Source organism: Thamnophis sirtalis, unplaced genomic scaffold, assembly GCF_051295495.1.
Source record: "Thamnophis sirtalis isolate CommonGarterSnake01/CBP01778 unplaced genomic scaffold, rThaSir2_p1.2 scaffold_7, whole genome shotgun sequence".
Lineage (NCBI taxonomy): Eukaryota > Metazoa > Chordata > Lepidosauria > Squamata > Natricidae > Thamnophis > Thamnophis sirtalis.
The window spans coordinates 19,758,083-19,779,583 of NW_028261387.1; the positions used below are offsets into that span (position 1 = coordinate 19,758,083).

The 21,501-nt window shown below is 37.2% G+C and overlaps 1 protein-coding gene across 2 annotated transcripts in view; it reads right to left on the minus strand.

Moving 5' to 3' along the window:
* AK5 (adenylate kinase 5) overlaps window positions 1-21,501 on the minus strand; it is a 134,361-nt gene that overhangs the window by 40,720 nt on the left and 72,140 nt on the right. For both annotated transcript variants that reach the window (XM_087719447.1, XM_087719446.1), the window contains exon 8: window positions 9,353-9,429. In XM_087719447.1, coding sequence (XP_087575573.1) covers window positions 9,353-9,429 — 77 coding nt within the window. The remainder of the gene's footprint in view (window positions 1-9,352; window positions 9,430-21,501) is intronic.

Sequence of the window (21,501 nt, forward strand, 5' to 3'; positions counted from 1 at the left end):
CGCCCTTCTGTCGCCGCGCTGTTGTCGCCGCACTGTTGTCGCAGTGGTGATGACACGCGGTGATGATGTCGCGGCTTTAGCGACACGGTTTTATCACTGCTATTTTGACGAGCGCGGTTTTGTCGTGCCACGTAAACTCCTAGTAGTTAGGAGCTCACATGCCTATAACTATTAAAATTACAACCACAAAACTGAGCACTTCATAGCAAGGGCACCTCTGGTGAGGGGTGTCAAAAAGACTAGATAATGACCACAACTACATAATTGAAGCCCTACCCCTTTCTGTGCATGTCACACATACAACACATATACAAAGTGAAGTAGAGACCCTTGACTTTTCTTATCTTCACCCATGAATGCCTCTAACTCACAATATAGCTTGTGTGGAATAGTTACCAACCAAAAGTCAATGCAGTGATTTTATGTATGTTGTGATGAATTAAAACATCTATATGAAAAATTAGGAATGAGCTCCAATAACTAAGAAAGACCGGTATTCTAAGAACAAATAAACAAATCTTAACCCATGCCTAAAACCTCTGATTTCTTTCTTTGCTTTGAGGCGCCAATGTTTCCAAGTTGTGAACATTTTTACATACGTTTATATATCTCAAACATTTTACTGCTGGCTGATTAGTTACAAGTGACTAATGTATTATTTTTCATCTATGCATGTATTTTTAAATTTTCCAATCACGTTTCGTTCAGGTTTTTAAAATGTATTATGTTTTTCTGCAACAGATTACAAAATAAAATAGATTTTACATGAGGGTAATAATAGCAATTTACTATGGCAATTTGCTGCCCTTTATATCCTCAATTAATCCATAATTCTTTGTAGAGTGATAAGTTCGAAGATTTTGCTGTATATTAAAAAATTACATCTTTAAATTAAAATGATCTTTATAATGTCATATTAATCAACTTTTGTGGGACTTCTTTTAAACCAATAATACCCAGAATCTTCGCTATTACATAGCAAGAGAAATGTTCTTTGTCGCATTTCTCAGTCATCTTATTTTTGCTAAATATTTTGGTATTGATACAACCATGGTTATATCATAGTATTGATATATAATGTATAGATTTTTCATTTCTATCCAAAAATTATTGTTCATATGGAACAGACAATGCACTAATTGTTCATTTGACTCTGTATTTCTAAGGAAAAATAGGTTTTTAGCCAACAATATACATTTTCTGGCAAACAATGTGAAAGTCTTTGTGGAAGTGCATCATTTCCTTAGTGTTTACAGTTTCAGTTATTTATTGACTTCTTCCTTAGTAACCTATGATTCATTTTAATAATTCAACACTTACAATTTCTATGAGAACAGATGATAATTCTTGAATGGAAGAAATCACGTCAACACTTAAGAATGAAATGTTCTATTCCATGCTTGCGCAAGCTTGTTCATTCCAGATAACTTAATGATGATTCTATTTATGATGGCCATACTTATTGGGAGAAGATGCAGGTAGTAGCCCCATGGATATAACAAGCACCAGACTGAAGGAACATAATTTTATTCCCTCACAGATTTCAATTATTAACTACCAGGAGCTTACATGAATTAGTCATGTAGAGAATTCTGGCATTACTAAATCTACTCGAATCATATTTTTATTGCCAATTAACAGAATATCAGAATAACAGAGGTGGAAGGGACCTTGGAGATCTTCTATACAAACCCCCTGCCGCAGCAGGAGGCCTTATATCATTTCAGACAAGTAGTTGCCCAATGTCTCCGAGCGATTGTGGGTGCGTCTCGGTACACCCACGTTACATCTATCCTCCGCGAGCTGCACTGGCTGCCTATTGGTCTCCGGATACGCTTCAAGGTGCTAGTCGTCACTTATAAAGCCCTACATGGTATTGGACCTGGGTACTTGAGAGACTGCCTCCTGCCAATTACCTCCCATAGACCCATTAGATCCCACAGATTAGGCCTCCTCCGAATTCCATCTGCCGGCCAATGCCGGCTGTCGACCACTCGGAGGAGGGCCTTCTCTGTGGCTGCTCCGGCCCTTTGGAACGAGCTCCCCATGGAGATTCGGACCCTCGCCACCCTTCAGGCCTTCCGGACAGCCGTTAAGACCTGGCTGTCCCAGCAAGCCTGGGGTTGAGTTCCCCCCCTACTCAAATTTGTTGTGCTTGCTGTGTTTTTTAAATTGTTTGTATCACTGTCCTGTTTTTCTGTCTTACTTTTCTGTATTTGTTCCCCTTCCCTTGGCTTTTGTTCAGCCGCCCTGAGTCCCTTCGGGGAATAGAGCAGCTTACAAATCGAATAAATAACAATACCAATACCAATAACCTCCAGTGATGGAGAATTCACATTCATGCATATATTGTATTCCATTCCCATGAATATTTCTTTTACATTTATGAAGATGGTTCTTATTCTGCAAATGCACAATAGCCTAATTGTTACTGTAAGTCTACTTGATTAGATTTTGATGAGAATGATGATGATTGTGGAAAAATTGGGAGCAGTCAGTTTGAAGATTATCCCAGAATGTTACCCCAATGCAGGTGATAACTACAAAAAAGCACCTCAAAAAGACTCTGACTTACTACCTTAATTGACTCAATATAACTGAGGTTGCAAATTTTCCAAGAATCTACATTTATCATAAGCTAGGCTTAAACTCCCTTATTTAAATCCATATTGTTCTTAATCCCTTAGGCCTGCGCACACTCCCATGGGCAAATATTGGCCCTGAAATATATTGTCAAATAAACAGTATTTCTTTATGTTTTCCTAATTGTAAACTAGGGATAGGGAACTAGATACCCTTCAGATGTTTTAGACTTCAACTTGTCAGCCCCAGGAAATATTTGTGTGTGTGTGTGTGTGTGTGTGTGTGTGTGAGAGAGAGAGAGAGAGAGAGAGAGAGGGAGGGAGGGAGGGAGGGAGGGAGGGAGGGAGGGAGAGAGAGAGAGAGAGAGAGAGAGAGAGATACAATCCAAAACATTTAGAAGTTATCGTTCAAGTAACAAGCACTTGTGATTGCAATTCTCTGAGGACAAACATATGCAGTAATATCTAAACCTCCTTTTAAAATGGTAAATTCTGCTATAGTATTTAAGGGCAGTTGCAGTGGGAAAAAGCTTTTCCTTTATGCTTCTTAGTGTGAGCAAAATATCGTCAGTATTCTATCTAGGAGCCGATGGATTATGAGAATTTTCTACTCTTTCTTCACAACTGGAAATTGCTTTTTTCTGTTTTAAAAAAGAGTGACTAGAATAATACCATATAAATTTGTACTGTGTAACACGGGAGTCCCCAAACCCCCGGGCGGTCACCCAATACTAGGCTGTGGCCTGTTCAGAACTGGCCCATGGAAATGGCAGGCAAGTGTGCATGCAAGCGCAGTTCCACTTGTGCAGCATGCATGCCCATTACACATGTAAACCACCACCCCCTTCTCCTCTCCCCCCACTGGTCCACAAAGCCGGAAAGGTTGGAAAGGTTACCACTGGTGTAACACATAGTTTGGAACTAAGTAATACAGTCCCAAACAGAATTACACAAGAAAAGAAATAAGATTCATTTCCCAAGTATCATGATTAGATTTATTCATTCATTAGATTTATATCCTGCCTTTCAGCACCCGAAAATGTGTGTATTATGCTGCCACCTCTTATTATTTCATAACAACTATCTGTGAAGTAGATTGTGCTGAGAGTAAGTGGCTGGCCCCAAATCATACTGTAAGTAGTCCATTTGTCATTTCTGTCTTAAAGACATATTCCAAACACCATGGATATTTACTTGCTCTTTTTTTTAAACAAAATGCAACACCTGTTATCTTCTGGGCACTAACAGAAACTGAATTGTTCTATGACATCTGTTGTTCTGTGATTATCTTCAGCACAGGTGGCCCTCCCATGTGTTAGCTCTTTTTATTTTTACTGAAAAAAATCACATATAAAGGTGTAGACTCCAGAAAGTTTTCTAATGAGTAACCTAGAAGTCATGGAATTATAATGCAAAATATGACTGAGCCTTTTATCACTTCATTTGCAGTCTGTACTAAATAATAAATGAAATTTCCTTGATTTTTGTTTAACCTGATCCATCTTGTGACCAGTAAATTATGGCTTATGGCTATTGTTTGTAATTCTAGACAACCATGGTTTATTCAATGAGCCATAAGTAACCAAATCATGTATAAATCCATCCATTGTCTTTCAGCTTACTGTGTGAAGTATTATTAGAATAGAATAGAATTCTTTATTGGCCAAGTGTGATTGGACACAAAGAATTTGATGTTATAACAATACAGAGAATTGTTAATTCTTAAAATTCAACAGTTAAATATTCTCTTACTTGATAGCATTACTAGGGCAAAATCAATGTAGTAAAAGTGGAAGCAGCACAGATCTTTCTTTGCTTTGATCTTGAAATTCCAAATTTTACAGAGATACAGTGCAATGTTCGCAGCTTTTTTAACCATACTATATTTTAGTCTTTTTTCTAGCACTTTTTATTTTTTCGTGCTACTGTTTTTAAAGTTTAATTTGTATGAACTTTTACTATTGTAATCAAAATCCTTAATAAAAATTATAGACTTAAAACAGTAGAAATTATTAAAATCCAGTCTTTGCCTCATGCCAATTTGGTAGACACCTTATAGAACCTGCTTCAAGAGAGTATTACATGTACCAGGTACTCCTACCAAGAAGTTCCTCTTTATTTATTTCACTGAACTGTGTTTATCTCCCCATATCTGGAACTTCTGCTTTTCTGTGCAGCTTTTAATCTTTCCTTTGAAATCAGAGAATTCTAGAGAGATTGTATAGTGGGAAGTAGAGGGTTACTGGTGATAATCTTGCTGAAGAGGTACACAGAGCCCCATCTTTCTCATAATTATAAATTAATAGATTGCAACACTAAATAATACAAAAGTGATTGGCCAGCAATTTTGCAATGTAAAGAAATCGAGTACAAAGAAGTCTGGGATGTCAACCAACCCTGGTCTATATTACCGTCCACATATTATAAACCTCTGGAAAAAATTACTTTGTGGTTCCCATTCTTCAGGAATGTGCTTCCAAGAGATATATACTCTTGAATCATTTTTAATTTGGAAAAATTACAAGAGGCCTCAAGATATAATAAGTCAGTGATGGCAAACCTTTTCGGCACCAAGTGCCCAAACTGGAACACGCGTGCATGTGTGTGCATGTGCACAAGCTGGAGCCCTGGAAACTCAAAGACCAGCTGGCTAGTGTATGCATGCCTGGTTTTTGGTAAATTTTGTGCCATTTTCAGGATGGTTTGGGGACATTTTCAGTGTGTTTTCTGGCCGTTTTTATGGTGGTTTTTCAGACAGTTTTCCGGCACTCCAACACCCACAAAGACCACCTGGCTGGCACGATGGAATCCAGAAGAGCAGCTGGCAATGGTGCACATGCCCACAGAGAGGGCTCTGCATGCCACTTCTGACACGCATGCCAGAGGTTCGCCATCATGGTACTAAGTGGTCAGCAATCAAAACTAATGGTGTACACTCAAAGTTAAGAACCACTTCTTGAACATTACAGTGCATGCTTAACATATGGATACTTCCAACATCAGAGAACCATCAAAGAGTTCTACAAAATATTTACCAGCTGTCAACTCCTTAGTTGCACATGGTTGCCTGGAAACTAACCCTCTTGGCCCCATCTTTCTGACAGGCACTTTATTTGCTTCCAGATACACATGACATGCTGATATCTAGATACATCTTTTTTCTTTATTTGATATTCTCAGCAGAGAAATGCTTGGGCCAATTTACAGTTTGAAGACTGCACGGGTAATAAAAACATTATTCAGTGAAGCATAAGAGTTCTGCCACAGTCCCAAATTTTCAGATATCAAAGGCATATTTTTAAGATGATTTTTGGGGGCTTTAAAAGGCATTTTTCCCCTCTCTCTTTTGGCTTAGCTGAATTGTGCAGAGGTCAATGATGAGATTGGCTTCGACACACCTAGAATGCTGTGTTAGAATTTACAATGGCTATTTCCATTTTGTTATTTTCCAATTTCATAGCATTGTGCTTTCAATCAATCAACATCTAAATCCTTTGCTGGTTCAAAGAAACAGACATACGAAAAGCAAAAGCGTCTGAGGACAGGTGCCAACTTGTTCTCTAAATGTATGGATCTCTGAGCAATTTTGGGAGCTCATTTTAAAATGAGTCTATTTAAAAAATTATAACAGACAATTCTACTCTTTAAAGTCTATGTTAAATATATTTTAATATCTTAATTATATTTTAATATCTTTTAATAGTTCAGGAGCCAACAATACCTGCATGCACATTTCAAATACAAGAATACACTAAGGCAGAAGCTTGTCCACCCCAAGAATAAAACACCCAGATACAAACTGAGCAACGTGGCATATGCATTACAATGCAGTGGGCCATGTCAGAGCTTTACACTGGGAAACAAAACAACCACATCATAAATTCATGGCACAACATAGGAGAACAAACCCATCAGGAGGGGGAGGGATGTGATATCACATATCTCCAATCTACAACACAGTCCTTTCACCAGTTCCAAGAAACCTCCACACCCATTTGCACTACTTAGGTGATCCTGATGACACAGATAAACCTCCAAGTGGCCTCAATGACTCTCTAAAAGAATTCAAATGACTAGCTGTTTGCAAGGAATATAAATCTTTCAATTCCCCATCCAAGCTTCTTGGATGAGAAGTGAAGTGTCTTCAAAGAAAACCAAGAAAGTCCATTTGCCACTTGAAAAAAGCACCTTTGGGACGTCCATGTCAAAAAGAGAGTGAAATCCCATTCTTTTCCGCTTTATAAGTTGCAGCTGTGTAAAAAGAATGCAATGTAACTAACTTGAGTATTTTCTGGTTCATCTAATGCAGTAACTGATTTGTAACTGACAAAATGAATCAAAACTCAACAATTCATTATGCTAAGGAAAAAAAAACACCACCACCAACATCACTGAAAACTTTGTCCACCACCATGTTGCCGTGCTGACAGCAATATAATAATGTTGCTCCTATAAAAGATCATCTCTCTCTCTCTCTCATGATGTTCTTCTCAAAATGTGAAATTTAAGCTGATAAGAAGAGTTTAAAAAGGTAAAGGTTCCCCTCACGCATATGTAGTAGTCGTTCCCGACTCTAGGGGGTGGTGCTCATCTCCCTTTCAAAGCTGAAGAGCCAGCGCTGTCCGGAGACATCGCCATGGTCAGGTGGCGAGCATGACTATATGCCAAAGGTGCACGGACACTGTTACTTTCCCACCAAAGATGGTTCCTATTTTTCTACTTGCATTTTACATGCTTTTGAACTGCTAGGTTGGCAGAAGCTGGGATAAGTAACGGGACCTCACACTGTTACACTGCACTAGGGATTCTAACCATCAAACTGCCAACCTTTCTGATCGACAAGCTCAGTGTCTTAGCCACTGAACCACCATGTCCCTAAAACATAAGAACAGAGGAGAATACTATTATAGGTTCTTTCCTGAATGAAGAGGGATTTGTCTGGAGTTTTTTTAAAATCCAAAAACTAACAATTTCTGTAATATCTACTTACGACAAAATGCCCATCCCATCCTTATGCTGTGGAAAAACTCAGCTAGGATGAAAAAGGAAATATTCTTAACCCTGTTTTGAAAATAAATTCTTCCTTAAATTTCTTTCAATACGCAAAAATAAGAATCCATACTTTTATCCCCTGAATGGAGGATGAATTGAAAAAGAAGAAAGATTTAGTTGATTATCAGAAAAGAAGTTTAAAATTTCAGAGTCCCGCATTTTCATTTAGGCCATCGACTGCTCAGCTTTTGTGTAGCCATTTGTAAAATAAAATGAAATAACTCTTGGTTAATGAGGTGTAATCTACCAGTACATTTCCAAAATGAAGGGAAGGTCCAAGATAGGTAACCAAAAAACAGTAAGTCCAATGATGACAAAATAATGTCCTATTAATCTAGTTCTTTCTTTCATGAACCTAGGGCATGAAGATATGTGGACTTTGACTGCCAGAATTCAATTCTAGGAATTGAAGTCCATATATCTTACAATTCCCAAGAACGGGAAACACCGAACTATGACACATCTAAAATAATCTTACATTCTCATTCTCTTATTGGTGCAATGTTTGGGGACAAAATGATAGTCTAAGCCAGTGTTTCTCAACCGTGGCAACTTGAAGATGTCCGGACTTCAACTCCCAGAATTCCCCAGCCAGCATTCGCTGGGAGTTGAAGTCCGGACATCTTCAAGTTGCCAAGGTTGAGAAACACTGGTCTAAGCTTTAGTTGCATGTTTCAGCTCAACATAAATTCTTTCTTGTTTCTTGAATAACCTACCACTGCTTTCAGCATACTGTCTTTTCTCCCAGGTAAGGCTACAAGAAGAATTTATTTCACCTTTGTGCTAACTGATTAATACTTTGGAGAATCATGGTTACACTTCAGCTTTTTGGCTATATTCAACTAGAATCAGCTGATATCCTTCCTCTGTGGAAGAATCTGTGGGGCAAGAGGAATCTGTGGTGTCCTTGGGTACTCTCTGAGTTTAGTAGTTTGTTTTCTTGCGGACATTTCATTACCAAACACCATCAGTGCTAGGAGGGAGTGGGATTTGCTCTTATTTTTCTATACTAATGAGAAATGTACAGTGTGCAGTGTGTTCCATGTTTTCTCTCGACTAAATAAAAAAAAAATAGAGGGTTTTGCATTCATTCAAAACCCATTTGACTAAAATGAGGATTGAACAAAAATAGATGTGGGTTCACTTGGTGAAAAACGATTCATTTCAAAATCCTGCTAGCTGTCCTTTCAGATTGTCTTCTAGCTGTGTGTTTGATCTTCAAAAGGCTAAGTGAGAAATAGAGCCGGTTTGTACTTGGAGAGGAAATCACCTTCAAATCTTAAGGAGACCCATATGCGAGGTTTTACTGATTATTTTTTGACTCAGTGTGAACTTTTATTTTGAAAATTCACCATCGGATAAACATTGAATTTGTTTCTTCCTCTGAATAATGAAACATGTATGACTTTCTTGCTAGAATACAACAAAAAACAGCAAAAAAAAAAAGAAAGAAAGAAAGAAAAGAAAGCACTGAAAAGCCTAAGACATGCTCGGAATACAAAAAGAGATGGGATAACAAGACGGATTTTAAAATGTGTCAGAAGTCCTTTGAACACACATTTGTTATACTGGATTTCAGAAAAGCTGTCTTTTTATGGCATTCAGAAAGGAACAGAAACTCTCATAATAAACTCTGCCCCTGCTTATCAATTCCCCCACTTATGCGATAACCAAGACATTTATAAATGCAAATAAAAAGATTTTTTTTTCACCATTACCTGATCTTCAAAGTTAAATTCATGATCAAGAATCTCTCCTGGGTCCACAATGAGATTAAGGTCAACTTCACATGGACCTAAATATAAAAAAGGGAATATATCAAATAAAATAAGCAGGTTTCATGATGATACAATCTCATAATTAATGGGAAAGGTTAAAATGGATATTTTTACTCTCAAACAAGAGAAGACTCCATTTTAAAGTAAGCAACAGTTTTGTTGTCATTCCTAATGGCAATTTCCTGACATAATTATGTAATCTATTTCTAAAATCTGAAATAAAAATAATTCTCATTGAACTCATAGAATTAACTCTGAATAAAGACATATGTTATTCAAGATCTAGCTATATAGAGAAAGCATTAAAGCTGAAAAAGATGAAGGGAAAGAAAAGGAAATGACCAGCAACAAGGGGAATGGAATCAGGCAATGAGTACATAACTGGAAGACTTGAAGGACCAAATAAGGGACAGATCATGATGAAGAAAGCCCATTTATGTGTCACTAAGAGTTAATACTAACTTGAAGGCACATAATTCCTGCATCAAACACAATCAGAATTGTGCTCTTAATACTGGAATATTACACATGTAAGTAAATCTCACTGAGTAAGATGCAAGTGCCTTTTTAAATATATCATCTTTCCCTTCACGTGTAAAAAACAAAAACCAAGTAATGCAAATAAATCTCACTAAAATGATATTGGAAAGAATCAAAACAGCAATCATGCCAAACTACTGTATAATAAACATAATGTAATTTTTCATTTTCAAATGTTCACTGTTTTAACATGGTGATAACAAAATGGAATGGTTCTTTCAAGTATTATTATACTGCTTTGAGGTCTTCAGATTTAAGATGAGAAATTGCAACAGCAATGAGCTGCAGGAGTCTATGTTATGGGTTAAAAAATGGGAGTAAATTTTTTAGAAGTACCAGAAAAAAAATCTCCATTTTTGCATATTTTTTTCAAACTAGAAAACTTTGAATTTGCATTTTTTCCATTTTGCCAAGGGCCTGAACATTTCAGTGACTCATCTTTTGAATAGAGAAAAATAGTGTGTGGGGATAAAATAAATATACGGGTATTAGAATTCATAGGGAACAAATTGCTACCTCCAAGTCCTAGAAATTTGTTGGATGTTGTAGTTACATGATGGGAAATTTAATTACTTTTCAACATAGCTCTTTTCTAAGTATAATCTTTATTGTCATTATACAATATAAATACAATGAAATTGGTTGGTTCTATGGGCTTAGATATTTTTTAATGCTTCATTTCTTAACATAGTTGATATTAAAGCAGAGATAAAGAACGGAATTTGAATTAGAGAGTGAATTCTGTTCTCCGCTTACCCTGAGAACTGGGTAATATCAATTCTAGTATATTAATACTAGATGTTCAATACATCTAGTATTCTGATCAATCAATCAATCATTCATTCAATGTATGTGCTGCCCCATCCAAAGCAGCTTTGAATTGTCATATACAGGAACAAAACACTGAATGATGGCACTGAGATGTCCATCTGATGCTTGCTACAGATAAATAGCAAATGTTAGTTCACAATTAGGGAAGGGAAGTTTGAAGCACAGAGAAATTTTGTTGGGGACTCTGGCAGACATGCAAACAGGATCAGCTTCTATCAGCATCACCCGTGGTCTGCCTTTTTCCTTGTAAATGAAGAGAAAGAGAAGAACTGATCCACCCAGTGTTGCTACAGAAGGTCCACAAGAGGACCTCTGGCCAACTTCCAGTTTCTTGGAAGAAGAAGGAACAGAGGCAGAAGTGGAGAGGAGGTGGTGCTTCATTTGATGCTCAGCAGATGAGATAGGTCAATTTAGCATGCCAGATGAAGTTCCTGGACTAACAATTTTCCATTTCTGTATTAAAGGTTATTATAAACTATACTTGACAATTTGTAATACTGACAAAAGATCCTACAGAAATTTCAACATACGACTAGGAATTCAGTGCACAGTTAGTGTTGGAAAAGAATATTAAAAAGATCTAACCCATTAAAACATCTAGATTATTCTTTAGCCCATGTCTTAATTGTTCCACTAGAGAAAGAGAACAAAAGGATATTTAATTTCAAGTACTGGAATTTAAATTTTAATTCCAAATCATGACTTTGTGCCTTCTAATAGCCAAATGCTTTCAGCATACTTCACTCTGGTGGATATCCCAGTGGATATATTGTTGAAAGCTACCTGACAAATATTTCTGAATTTGAATAATGAGGAAAATCTGTAACTGTAGTATGTATGTTGCATGTGATTCCTCTCCCCAGCTACATATTCATTGTGTATTGGCAAAAATCTCTTTTAGGACTAGGTTTCTCCCTCATATTGTATCTCAAATAAAGCTATGTTCAATGGATTAAGGCTCACTGGTGCCCTAAATACTGACAAATCTGTACAAATCTTCATTGGGTTTTTTTCTTTCTCAACTTTGTGGTGCCCCCTTTGAGCCTGATGCCTTAAGCATATACTTAGTCTGCTTAATGGTTAATACACCACTGGCTACGTTTCTCATTTATACTAAACTAAGAGTGTGTTCATTTGGAAAAGTTGCTTTTTCATAAATGTACATAGGATTGCAATATTCATTTCATAACCAGACCTGTACATGATTCTACCTATGTTAAAAAGGGAGGAATCATTTTTCAAGTCCTCCTACTTTTGACTCAGGTTTTCTTGATTGTTTGTTAAATTTATATGCCATCCATCTCACTGTCAAATGACTTTGGATGGCTATTGCCACAATCTGGACATCTCAAAAAGCTGGCCATTTAATTTTCTATAAAAGTTAAAATAATTATATCCTACTGAAGTCATTTCAGGCTTGATACACGTCATAGTTTTTAATCCCTGATGATTGATCTCCAAAATGTTCATGTGAAAGAAAGTTTAGAAAACTTTAGTAGTGGAACACTTTGTTTTACCCTTGCCATTGACCTCAGTAGGGTACTGATTGTGTTGCTTAAATTCCAAGAATTTTGCTCTACAGAAATAGTCTGTACTAGCCAATGCATTCATAACTCAAGGGCTAAGGGGAGAAATCTCAGCCATTTTCAATGGTGAGCACTGCTTTCCATGTTGGGGATCTTTCTCAGACTGATTACTTTCCTTTCAAGCAGCTGCATTTACAAAAATTGTTAGTTCCTTAAAAAAAGAGCAGGCATGGAAACAGACCACTTGAAAAATAACCCGTCTAAGGTTATGGTAAATCATTTGAATCATTTATTTCCTTCCTGCTGCTTACATCCTTCTGTTGTTCTCCTATTCGACAAACCATCACCAGCAGTAAGCTTCTTCTAATCTACTGCTATGTGTCATTCTTGTGGTTGCAGCATGCTTGGAGTTGGTTCTCTATGCTGCCGAATGTTTGCAATCCAAGAATAGGCCAATATAAATAGATATTTGTTTCAGAATTTCTGCATGAATAAAGGACTCCTTGAGACCATGACAGAGAAAGAGGTAGAGCTTCCATTCAGCCTTTCTTGATCAAAAGTTTATAACTCCTTTTCTTTATGAGTTTAGTCTAGACAGCCTCAGTGGAACATCTGGGCAGCAATTTGTCCATAGGTATCTCTTTTACTCTTTTACTGTTCTCCATCCAAATCCTCCATTAACATTAAATCCTCATATCCTATTCTAGCTAAACATCCATAATATTTAATACCAAAATTTTATAATCTTCCTTTCCAAATCCCTGTTTGCAATTTACATCCAATTCCCTTATGTTATACCCATACATATATATATATAAATTATTATCATTATCCTTTCTTTATTTAACTATAACCTATATCATAACATTTTCTCCCTAATAATTAAAACTTAATTGTGTCTAATTTTGTTCTTTTTTATTGTTATTATTATTAATAACCTTTATATATAGTCCAAAAGAATTTCTAGCCTTCCCTTCACGGGTATCATTCAATATTCATATCCAATTATTGCTTATCATAACACTATACATTGTATACATTACTATCATTATAAATTTTTATTTAACTATACCTATTATCACTAAATTTAACTAGATTTAGCTAGTTTTAAATTATACGCTTCCATCTATCAACCTGTAGCTTTCCAATAGCAAAACAATCTAATGTCTTCTGCCATTTGGGGATCCAGTCCTCCAAACATCCTCTTGATCAAATCTGTATGGACTCCTCTTAGCAACTCCTTGCTTGTAATATCTCTCATGTAGTCTTGACACCCCCTTTCTGTTTCCTTATTCAGCTTGTCTTTGATTATCAGCAGTGTTATCAAATATTTTGCAAATAGGATTTCATAGTCCATAGATTCTTTAATGGTTTTTTCTTCTTCTTCTTCTTCTTCTTCTTCTTCTTCTTCTTCTTCTTCTTCTTCTTCTTCTTCTTCTTCTTCTTCTTCTTCTTCTTCTTCTTCTTCTTATGTCCTGCCCTTTGAAATAAATTTTCCCTCCATTTAATTCCTCTTTCAGTATTCCATTCTTTCTTTTTTCAGAAATGAACCAATTGCCATGAATATCAACAAGTTTAATCTCTTTATGTTCATCTTCCATTTGTTTTTTTAATTTCAGTCTCCTTATTTTGCATTTGAAAAACATCCTGTTTTTTCATCATATTTTATTGTTAGATGCTCCAAATACTCAAATTTTCTCTCAATTTTTTTCTCTGTATTTAATATTTTTTGCAGTTCTGAAAGTATTCCTTGCAAATTCTCTATATACACTATCTTCTCTTAGAAAGTCAGCAAGATTAAAACATACATTCACAAGCTCTCTGTAAGTGAAAACAAACTTCAAAAGGACAGCTGTGGAATCTTCTCAGATCTTAAGCCAAACAGCCAGGCAGTAAAATCTTGCAATGGCGAAGTTAAAACAATCCATGAAAGAAAAAAAGAGGCAAATACTGCAAAGGCTCGATCATCCTCCAGGGTGGGGATTTTTCTTTTTTGTATCTCTTTTGTATTTCAAATTAGGCAAAGAATCCACTCTTTAAATGAGTTTTTAAAAAAAGATACCCACACCAATAAAAGAGGAGAAAATTAATCTGTACCTTACAGAAAGTCACAAAGAAATGTTAGAAGAAGAAAGCTTAATCCAGCCATTTGAAAAAGGTTTTCTTATATTCAATCCATGTAAATAGCATTTAAAAAGTAAGATAACCACTGTCTAGAACTATTACAAAGATCAAATTCGCCGTTAAGTTCTTCTATTCTTTAATTTAAGTTGATTTTTAGGTTTTATAGGCAGTCCATTTTTTAAAAACAATAGAAGCTTCTCACCAGCTGGAAATACTCTCTTTTTCCACATCATTCCGTTCTGAGGCCGCCCTGACTTCGTCAGTCTTTTGACTGGAATTTTTATTACCGGCTCGAAGATCTTTTCTTGCTTCTTTCAGAGATTTTGCGATATCCCCGAGATCAGCAAGACATAATCTTCCTATTCGCCATCTCTTCGGGATGATTTAGATCAACTGAGACACCCCCCCCCACAGTAATAAAAGTGTCGACTGCGATCTCAGAGTTTTGAGATTGCACGTCGTCTCATCGCGACTTTGACCCCTCCCATATCAAAGTCAAAAGCTTCTTGTGTGTAAAGTCCCACCAGATATATTAGAGGTAAGAAAAACTCTGTATCACAGTCAAACCTTATACAATTAATCTTGCTACAAAACCTCTTCAGAAACATCAACTCTTGGCTTGATCCAAAAAATAAACTTATTAAATACGGCTAGCAATAGGAATTATTTTCTTTTAATCTGATTATGATAAAGACGAGTCATTAATGAAAAAAAGATAGACTCGTAAGATTGGTGCATTGAACAGATGAAATGTCACATCTCTGAATTGGATGTAGATGTTTTACTGGGTCATGTGCTATTTTGTGTGCTTTAATTTGGTGTAAACCACTTAGGATCTAATAAGTGACAGAAGTTTGTAAACAAGGAAATGAATAACTATAGTTTTGCTTACTGGATATTATATCTAAAATTAAAAACGGATGGATTCCAAACTGAGCGGATCAGGATACAAAGGTTTGTACTAACTTAAAAGGGTTGGGGCTACTCAGTTTAGTCTAATTTTCCAAAGGAGTGGAGATGACATCAAAACCAATTATTGCCAAAGTAATGACTGAGTATGCATGAACTGCTTAGTGAGGTATCACAAATCATGGTAGAGAAACTCTTGGGTAAGCTTTACATAGTACTGAATTGTCCTTTTACGGAAGACTTCTGTCCTTAATCACATGTGTTAAAGGTAGCTTGGATTTGACTTATTCAACCCAACTCTTTTGCTTTTCTTCTTCCAAAATAGATCAGGTCCTTTAAGATGCTATTGTATTATCCTGAGAACTGTAGACAACTTGATAAAAAGACAATATCCAGGTATTAAAGATATCATTTTTCTTACGCTGACTGTTTTCAGAATACTAGAGGACCAATACCCACCAACTTCAACTAGTGTCCATTTGAAGCAGTGTTTCAAAAATGATGGCTAAGATTCTCATCGGTCGCATTGTCTGGCTGATAATGCCATTGCTATCATTTCTGTTTCTACTTCTCTTCAAAGAAAATGATGAAAATAGGAAGCATGGTTGAGTGGAGATTTCAAAGAATCCTTTTTCTAGCCCTCTAGATTTTCCTCCTGTCACCACAATGCCAATGCGTCTATGAATGACAGGATCAATGTTTTGAATATCAAATATTTTTCTTTCTAAATCTTTTTCCTTCCCAGCAATATTCCCTTGGTAATATCCTGTTGCTTTTGCCATAGTTGCTAAAGGTTTTGCTACTATAAAACTAAAAGCAGACTAGAGGTTTGTGAAGGTTTGTGTACTTTGAGTCTGGTGATAATATTTAAAGAAAGGCTTCAATTATCCCTTATTTGACATTGTGAAGTCATCTCTGAGAAAAGGCTGTTTCTTCATAGATCAATTTTATAATCTGATAAGACCCACAGAAACAGTTCAAAGAGTTTTGTGTTATTTATAAGCACAGCCTGCTGAGAAGAGTCATTTAAAGGGAGGGTAAACAATTTCTTTTAAAGTCAACAATTGGTTAAGGTCAGACTTGAATATTGTTTTTGCTTTCCGTTATTTCTTCTATTAAAAAAATGTCTCAAGTCTCTGAAGTACAGAATTTGAAGGCAAGTGGTTGCTCTTAGCAACAGGTAGGAAGCAACCATGCATACAAATATATTGCTGTCCACAAAGGCTGAAAATTGTCTCTATTCTTGCTTCATTTTAAACCATTATTGGAATGTAAGTTGAAGAGACTTTAATAATTCAGTCTTATTCTCATTTGTCAGAAATAAATCCCACTGAATCCAGCATTTCTTTTTCCTGTGAGACTACAGGATGAAAGACTTACAAGGGTAGATCTATGCGTGAATATTATATTTGTCTGAGAACAGGAGCTCAGATGTGAAACATGAAAGATCTTCATCCTTTAGCTGATAATTGAGAATGTTAAAATATCAACGTTATTCCAATTCAGAGACAGTTGCATGAGTTTTGGAGAATTTTTCAGGGGGAGTTGCAAAAGCCCAGTAGAGGATGGGATTGTAATTTGTGTGCGCAACGTTTGCTTCTATAACATCAATCTGAGATCTAAAAGATTGAAATCTAAGGGAATTTCTGTAGTTCTAAAGAGCTATCAGACAAGGAATTGGATTAAAAAAAAAACTAATCAATGAGATTAGAGGAAAAGAATTCTTGGGCAGCCAAAAGGAAAGTCAAGAAATGCTTAACCCCAATTATTATGGAAAGAAAGACAGGATATTAATCTAAATAATTTACTTTACTTTTTCCAGGAAGTTGGAGTGAAATGCAAGAATAGCAATAGCAATAGCAATAGCAGTTAGACTTATATACCGCTTCATAGGGCTTTCAGCCCTCTCTAAGCGGTTTACAGAGTCAGCATATTGCCCCCAACAACAATCCGGGTCCTCATTTTACCCACCTCGGAAGGATGGAAGGCTGAGTCAACCCTGAGCCGGTGAGATTTGAACCACCGAACTGCAGAACTGCAGTCAGCTGAAGTAGCCTGCAGTGCTGCATTTAACCACTGCGCCACCTCGGCTCCTAAAGAAATCATTACACAAGACCATTTAATTTTGTTTTCAATTTAGCCCTAGCCTCTCATCTCTAGGAAACACACAGTAAAATCTCAATTTAAGGGAAGAATATTTATTGTTCCTGAATGTTGGCCAAATCACAAATTATGTCATTTGCAGTTATTTAATTTATGCAATGTTGTAATTAGAAAAATGATGCAAATTACATCATTTGCAGCAAATTGAGTCATTGCACAATTAATAGCACCCTCATGCAAATGACATAAGCCAATAAAAAGGGCTTAATTTATGTAATGATGAGTGGGAAATAAGGCAAGCAAGAGAATTGCTTAATGTTGGCACATGTTTGATTATTCATTTAAATACTAGAAATCTTTCAATCTTTAAATAAAGCCCAGCTTTAAATAAATGCAGAGATCCATTTGGGACTGGTGATGTTGCTAAAGTGCTTATATTCTTGCAGAACATATTCTGACATTTGCAACCATAATGGATATTATTGGCATGTACCAGCAGAGTAACTACTTATAATCATTGTAAGAATAATGTCTCTTCTTTTTTTAAAAAAAAAAAGTCTTGAATTAGAAACTTTTTAGAGACTCAAATATTTCAGGTTCCTGTAATTGCTCATTTCTTTTCTTTTGGGATGAACATATGGCTGCCCAATCACAGATATATTTAAATTCTGAATTTCTCTCCTTTTTTTTTTTAAGGCAAGAGTAATCACTTCTCATTAGCGAAGACTTATCAAAAGGCCTTTCTTCTCCAGTCTGTCAGTCATCGCTACAACTGCTCATTCATTGGCTAAAAACACTGAAAAGCAGGAACAAAATAGAACAAAACATTCTTACAAGATGAGCAGACTGACAAAATGATTATACACTTTGTTTGATAGAGACTCATGTTGTGTTTTTGTTTTTTTTAAATGAACACTGAGAATTGGGCAAGTGTGGTTTTTCAGGGAGCATATGTCACTTCTCTCCCTTGGAGACGACATTGATGGCTCTTCTCTCTCAGCCTGTTTACATGGAAAGGGCTGGAAGGACCCTCAAAAGATATTTATGGAATGACTAGGAGCTGAAAGGATTCCAAACTTATCGTACACAGAAGCAGAAGGACACTGCATCTTTTCAAAGAGTTGCTAAATTTTACTCACCCTAATATACCAATGCATTGCTTATTTATTGATTTGGTTTAGATTTTTAGGCTATCTTTCTATTCAGAAAGAACATGCAAGGAGTTATAGACCTTAAAATAATGCCAGTGCAGAATAGAACATTTAAAAAGGTAAAAATCTTTTTTTAAAAAAACCCCAAATAATCATTTCTTTGTAGTTATTTATTTATGCTCAGGCAACATTATTAAATGGATGAAAATGTATACCACGTTCTACACATTAAATATTGTTACTCGAAAGAGAGAGAAGAAGTTTGAAGGGATGTCCCATGATGAGAGAACATGGGTTACCAGCACATCCTCAACAGAGAAACAACTGACATTATCACCCTTATGGATCGTACCTGTGATGATCACTGCTATGTGGAATTATTACATAATACTATTGTGTAACAGCTTAAAAGGTAAAGGTTCTCCTCGCACATACGTGCTAGTCCTTCCCGACTCTAGGGGACGATGCTCATCTCTGTTTCAAAGCCGAAGACATTGCTGTGGTCATGTGGCCAGCATGACTAAATGCCGAAGGCGTACACAACGCTGTTACCTTCCCACCAAAAGCGGTTCCTATTTTTCCACTTGCATTTTTACATGCTTTCGAACTGCTAGGTTGTCAGAAACTGGGACAAGTAATTGGAGCTCACTCTGTTACGTGGCGCTAGGGATTCGAACCGACGAACTGCCGACCTTTCTGATCGACAAGCTCAGCGTCTTAGTCACTGAGCCACCGCATCCCTGTAACATAGCTTAGGACCAAGTTATTTGAGGGTTCATCTTTTCCTAGTTACATCTATCAGATCCACCAGAGCTAGGAGGCAAGGTATGTTACAAGTCTCCTTTCTTAAGAAGGTACATCTAGTGGAACCAAAAAGAATGGTCTTCTCCATGATGGCTCCCCCTATGGAATATCATTCCCATACAGATAAGATTGGCTCCCATTCTGATACTATTTCAGAAGGCCCTGAAGAAATGGTTTTGCCAGAGAACCCCGCAAACACCAGGGTGATACTGAGCCCATCAAGTGGTTTATTTGATCACTGTCACCAGGGATCTGTGGGTTTATTGGATTTTATATTGTGGGAAGGTATTTCTGTAAGCTGGATGGAATCACCATGGGTGAGTTGGATGGTCACGTAAATTATCTCAATAAATAAATAAGCATTATTACACATTATGATCACTACACACTTTATAATAGTTTATAAACTCTAAAAGTAATAGTTGATTAATTCTCACTTAAAAATTTTAAATTGTGTGGAATATCCTGAAACACCATATATAGATTTTTCCAGTGAGGCAAAAAGAAAGAAAGCGGCTTTTGCCCGCCCCGCGCTATGTCCGACATAGAGGCAGGACGTAGAGGCAAAAGCTGCTTTCTTAAAAGCTGCTTTCTTTCTTTTAAAAGAAAGCGGCTTTTGCGGCTATGTCCAACATAGAGGCAGGACACAGGCAAAAGCCGCTTTCTTTTAAAAGAAAGAAAGCGGCTTTTGCCCGCCCCGCTGCTAGGTCCGACATAGAGGCGTCCCGCTTTCTTTCTTTTGCAGCAAAAGAAAGAAAGCGCCAGCCCGCCAGCAGAGGCGGGTAAAAGACCCGCCTCTGCTGGCGGGCTGCCCCGACACAAAGAAAGAAAGCTGGCGGGCTGCCCTCCCTGCCTCTCCTACTCCCTTCCCTCTGAGTGAAGAAACAAACACTGCCCCGACACAGAGAAATAAAGCTGGCAGGCTGCCCTCCCTGCCTCTCCTACCCCCTTCCCTCTGAGTGAAGAAACAAACACACGTACGTACGTATGCACGCACACACACACACACATAAATTACTTACAATTACTTACAAATTACATTAATTTTGAATTCCTCCCCCTCCCTCCGACCCACATACCTTTTCCAGCTGTTTCACAATCACAGAGGATTTCAACTCTACTCTTGCCTGCCATCATGAAAATGTAAAATTATAAAAGGAAAAAGGCAAGAGCTGCTGAGGTCAGGCTAGGTTAGCTGCTGCCAGAGTCCCCAATGAATGACTCTGCTTAACTGTTTAAAAAAGCCTCTAAAAAAATGCCCTTTACAGGAGGAGGCAAAAGAGCCACATGCCTCATCTACATAAGGAATTTTTCGGCTTTTAACCCTTGCTTAACTCTGCTCGAGTGATCAAAAAGTCAGACTAAATGAGGCACGTGGTTCTCCTGCCTCCTCCTGTAGAAGGCACTTTTTAGAGGCTTTTTTAAACAGTTAAGCACTAAGCAGAGTCATCCACTGTGACTCTGACAGCAACTACCTCAGCCTTTTTCCTTTTACATTGTTTTTCTTTTCATGATGACAGTGGTGAGGCTCTGCCTCCCCTGACTGCACGTCACTGGATGTTTCCATATAAGAAATAAATACAAAATAATATATGCGGAATTACTCCAAGACTATATTACAAATAGTCCTCGTTTAGCAGCCACAATTTGAGCTGGCAATTGGCAATTTATTGGCAATTTAATAAATTTATATGCCGCCCAATCCCGTAGGACTCTGGGCGGCTTACAGAACAAAAATAAAAGTAAAAGTTAAAATAAAGAAGAGATACAGTTTAAAAAACACACCAAACATTCCGTTTAGGTGGGGCTGGACCTTAATCAACAGCCCCAGGCCTGCCGGAACAGCCAGAATTTCATGGCTTTTCGGAAGGCTGAGAGAGTGGGAAGGGTACGGATCTCTACGGGTAGATTGTTCCACAGGGCCGGAGCAGCTACAGAGAAGGCTCTCCCCCGGGCTCTCCTCCGGGGGGGGCCGCCAGCCGGCATTGTCCGGTCGACGGCACCCGGAGAAGGCCCAACCTGTGAGATCTTATTGGTCTTTGGGAGGTATGCGGCAGGAGGTGGTTTCTCAGATATCCACGTCCTAAGCTATGTAGGGCTT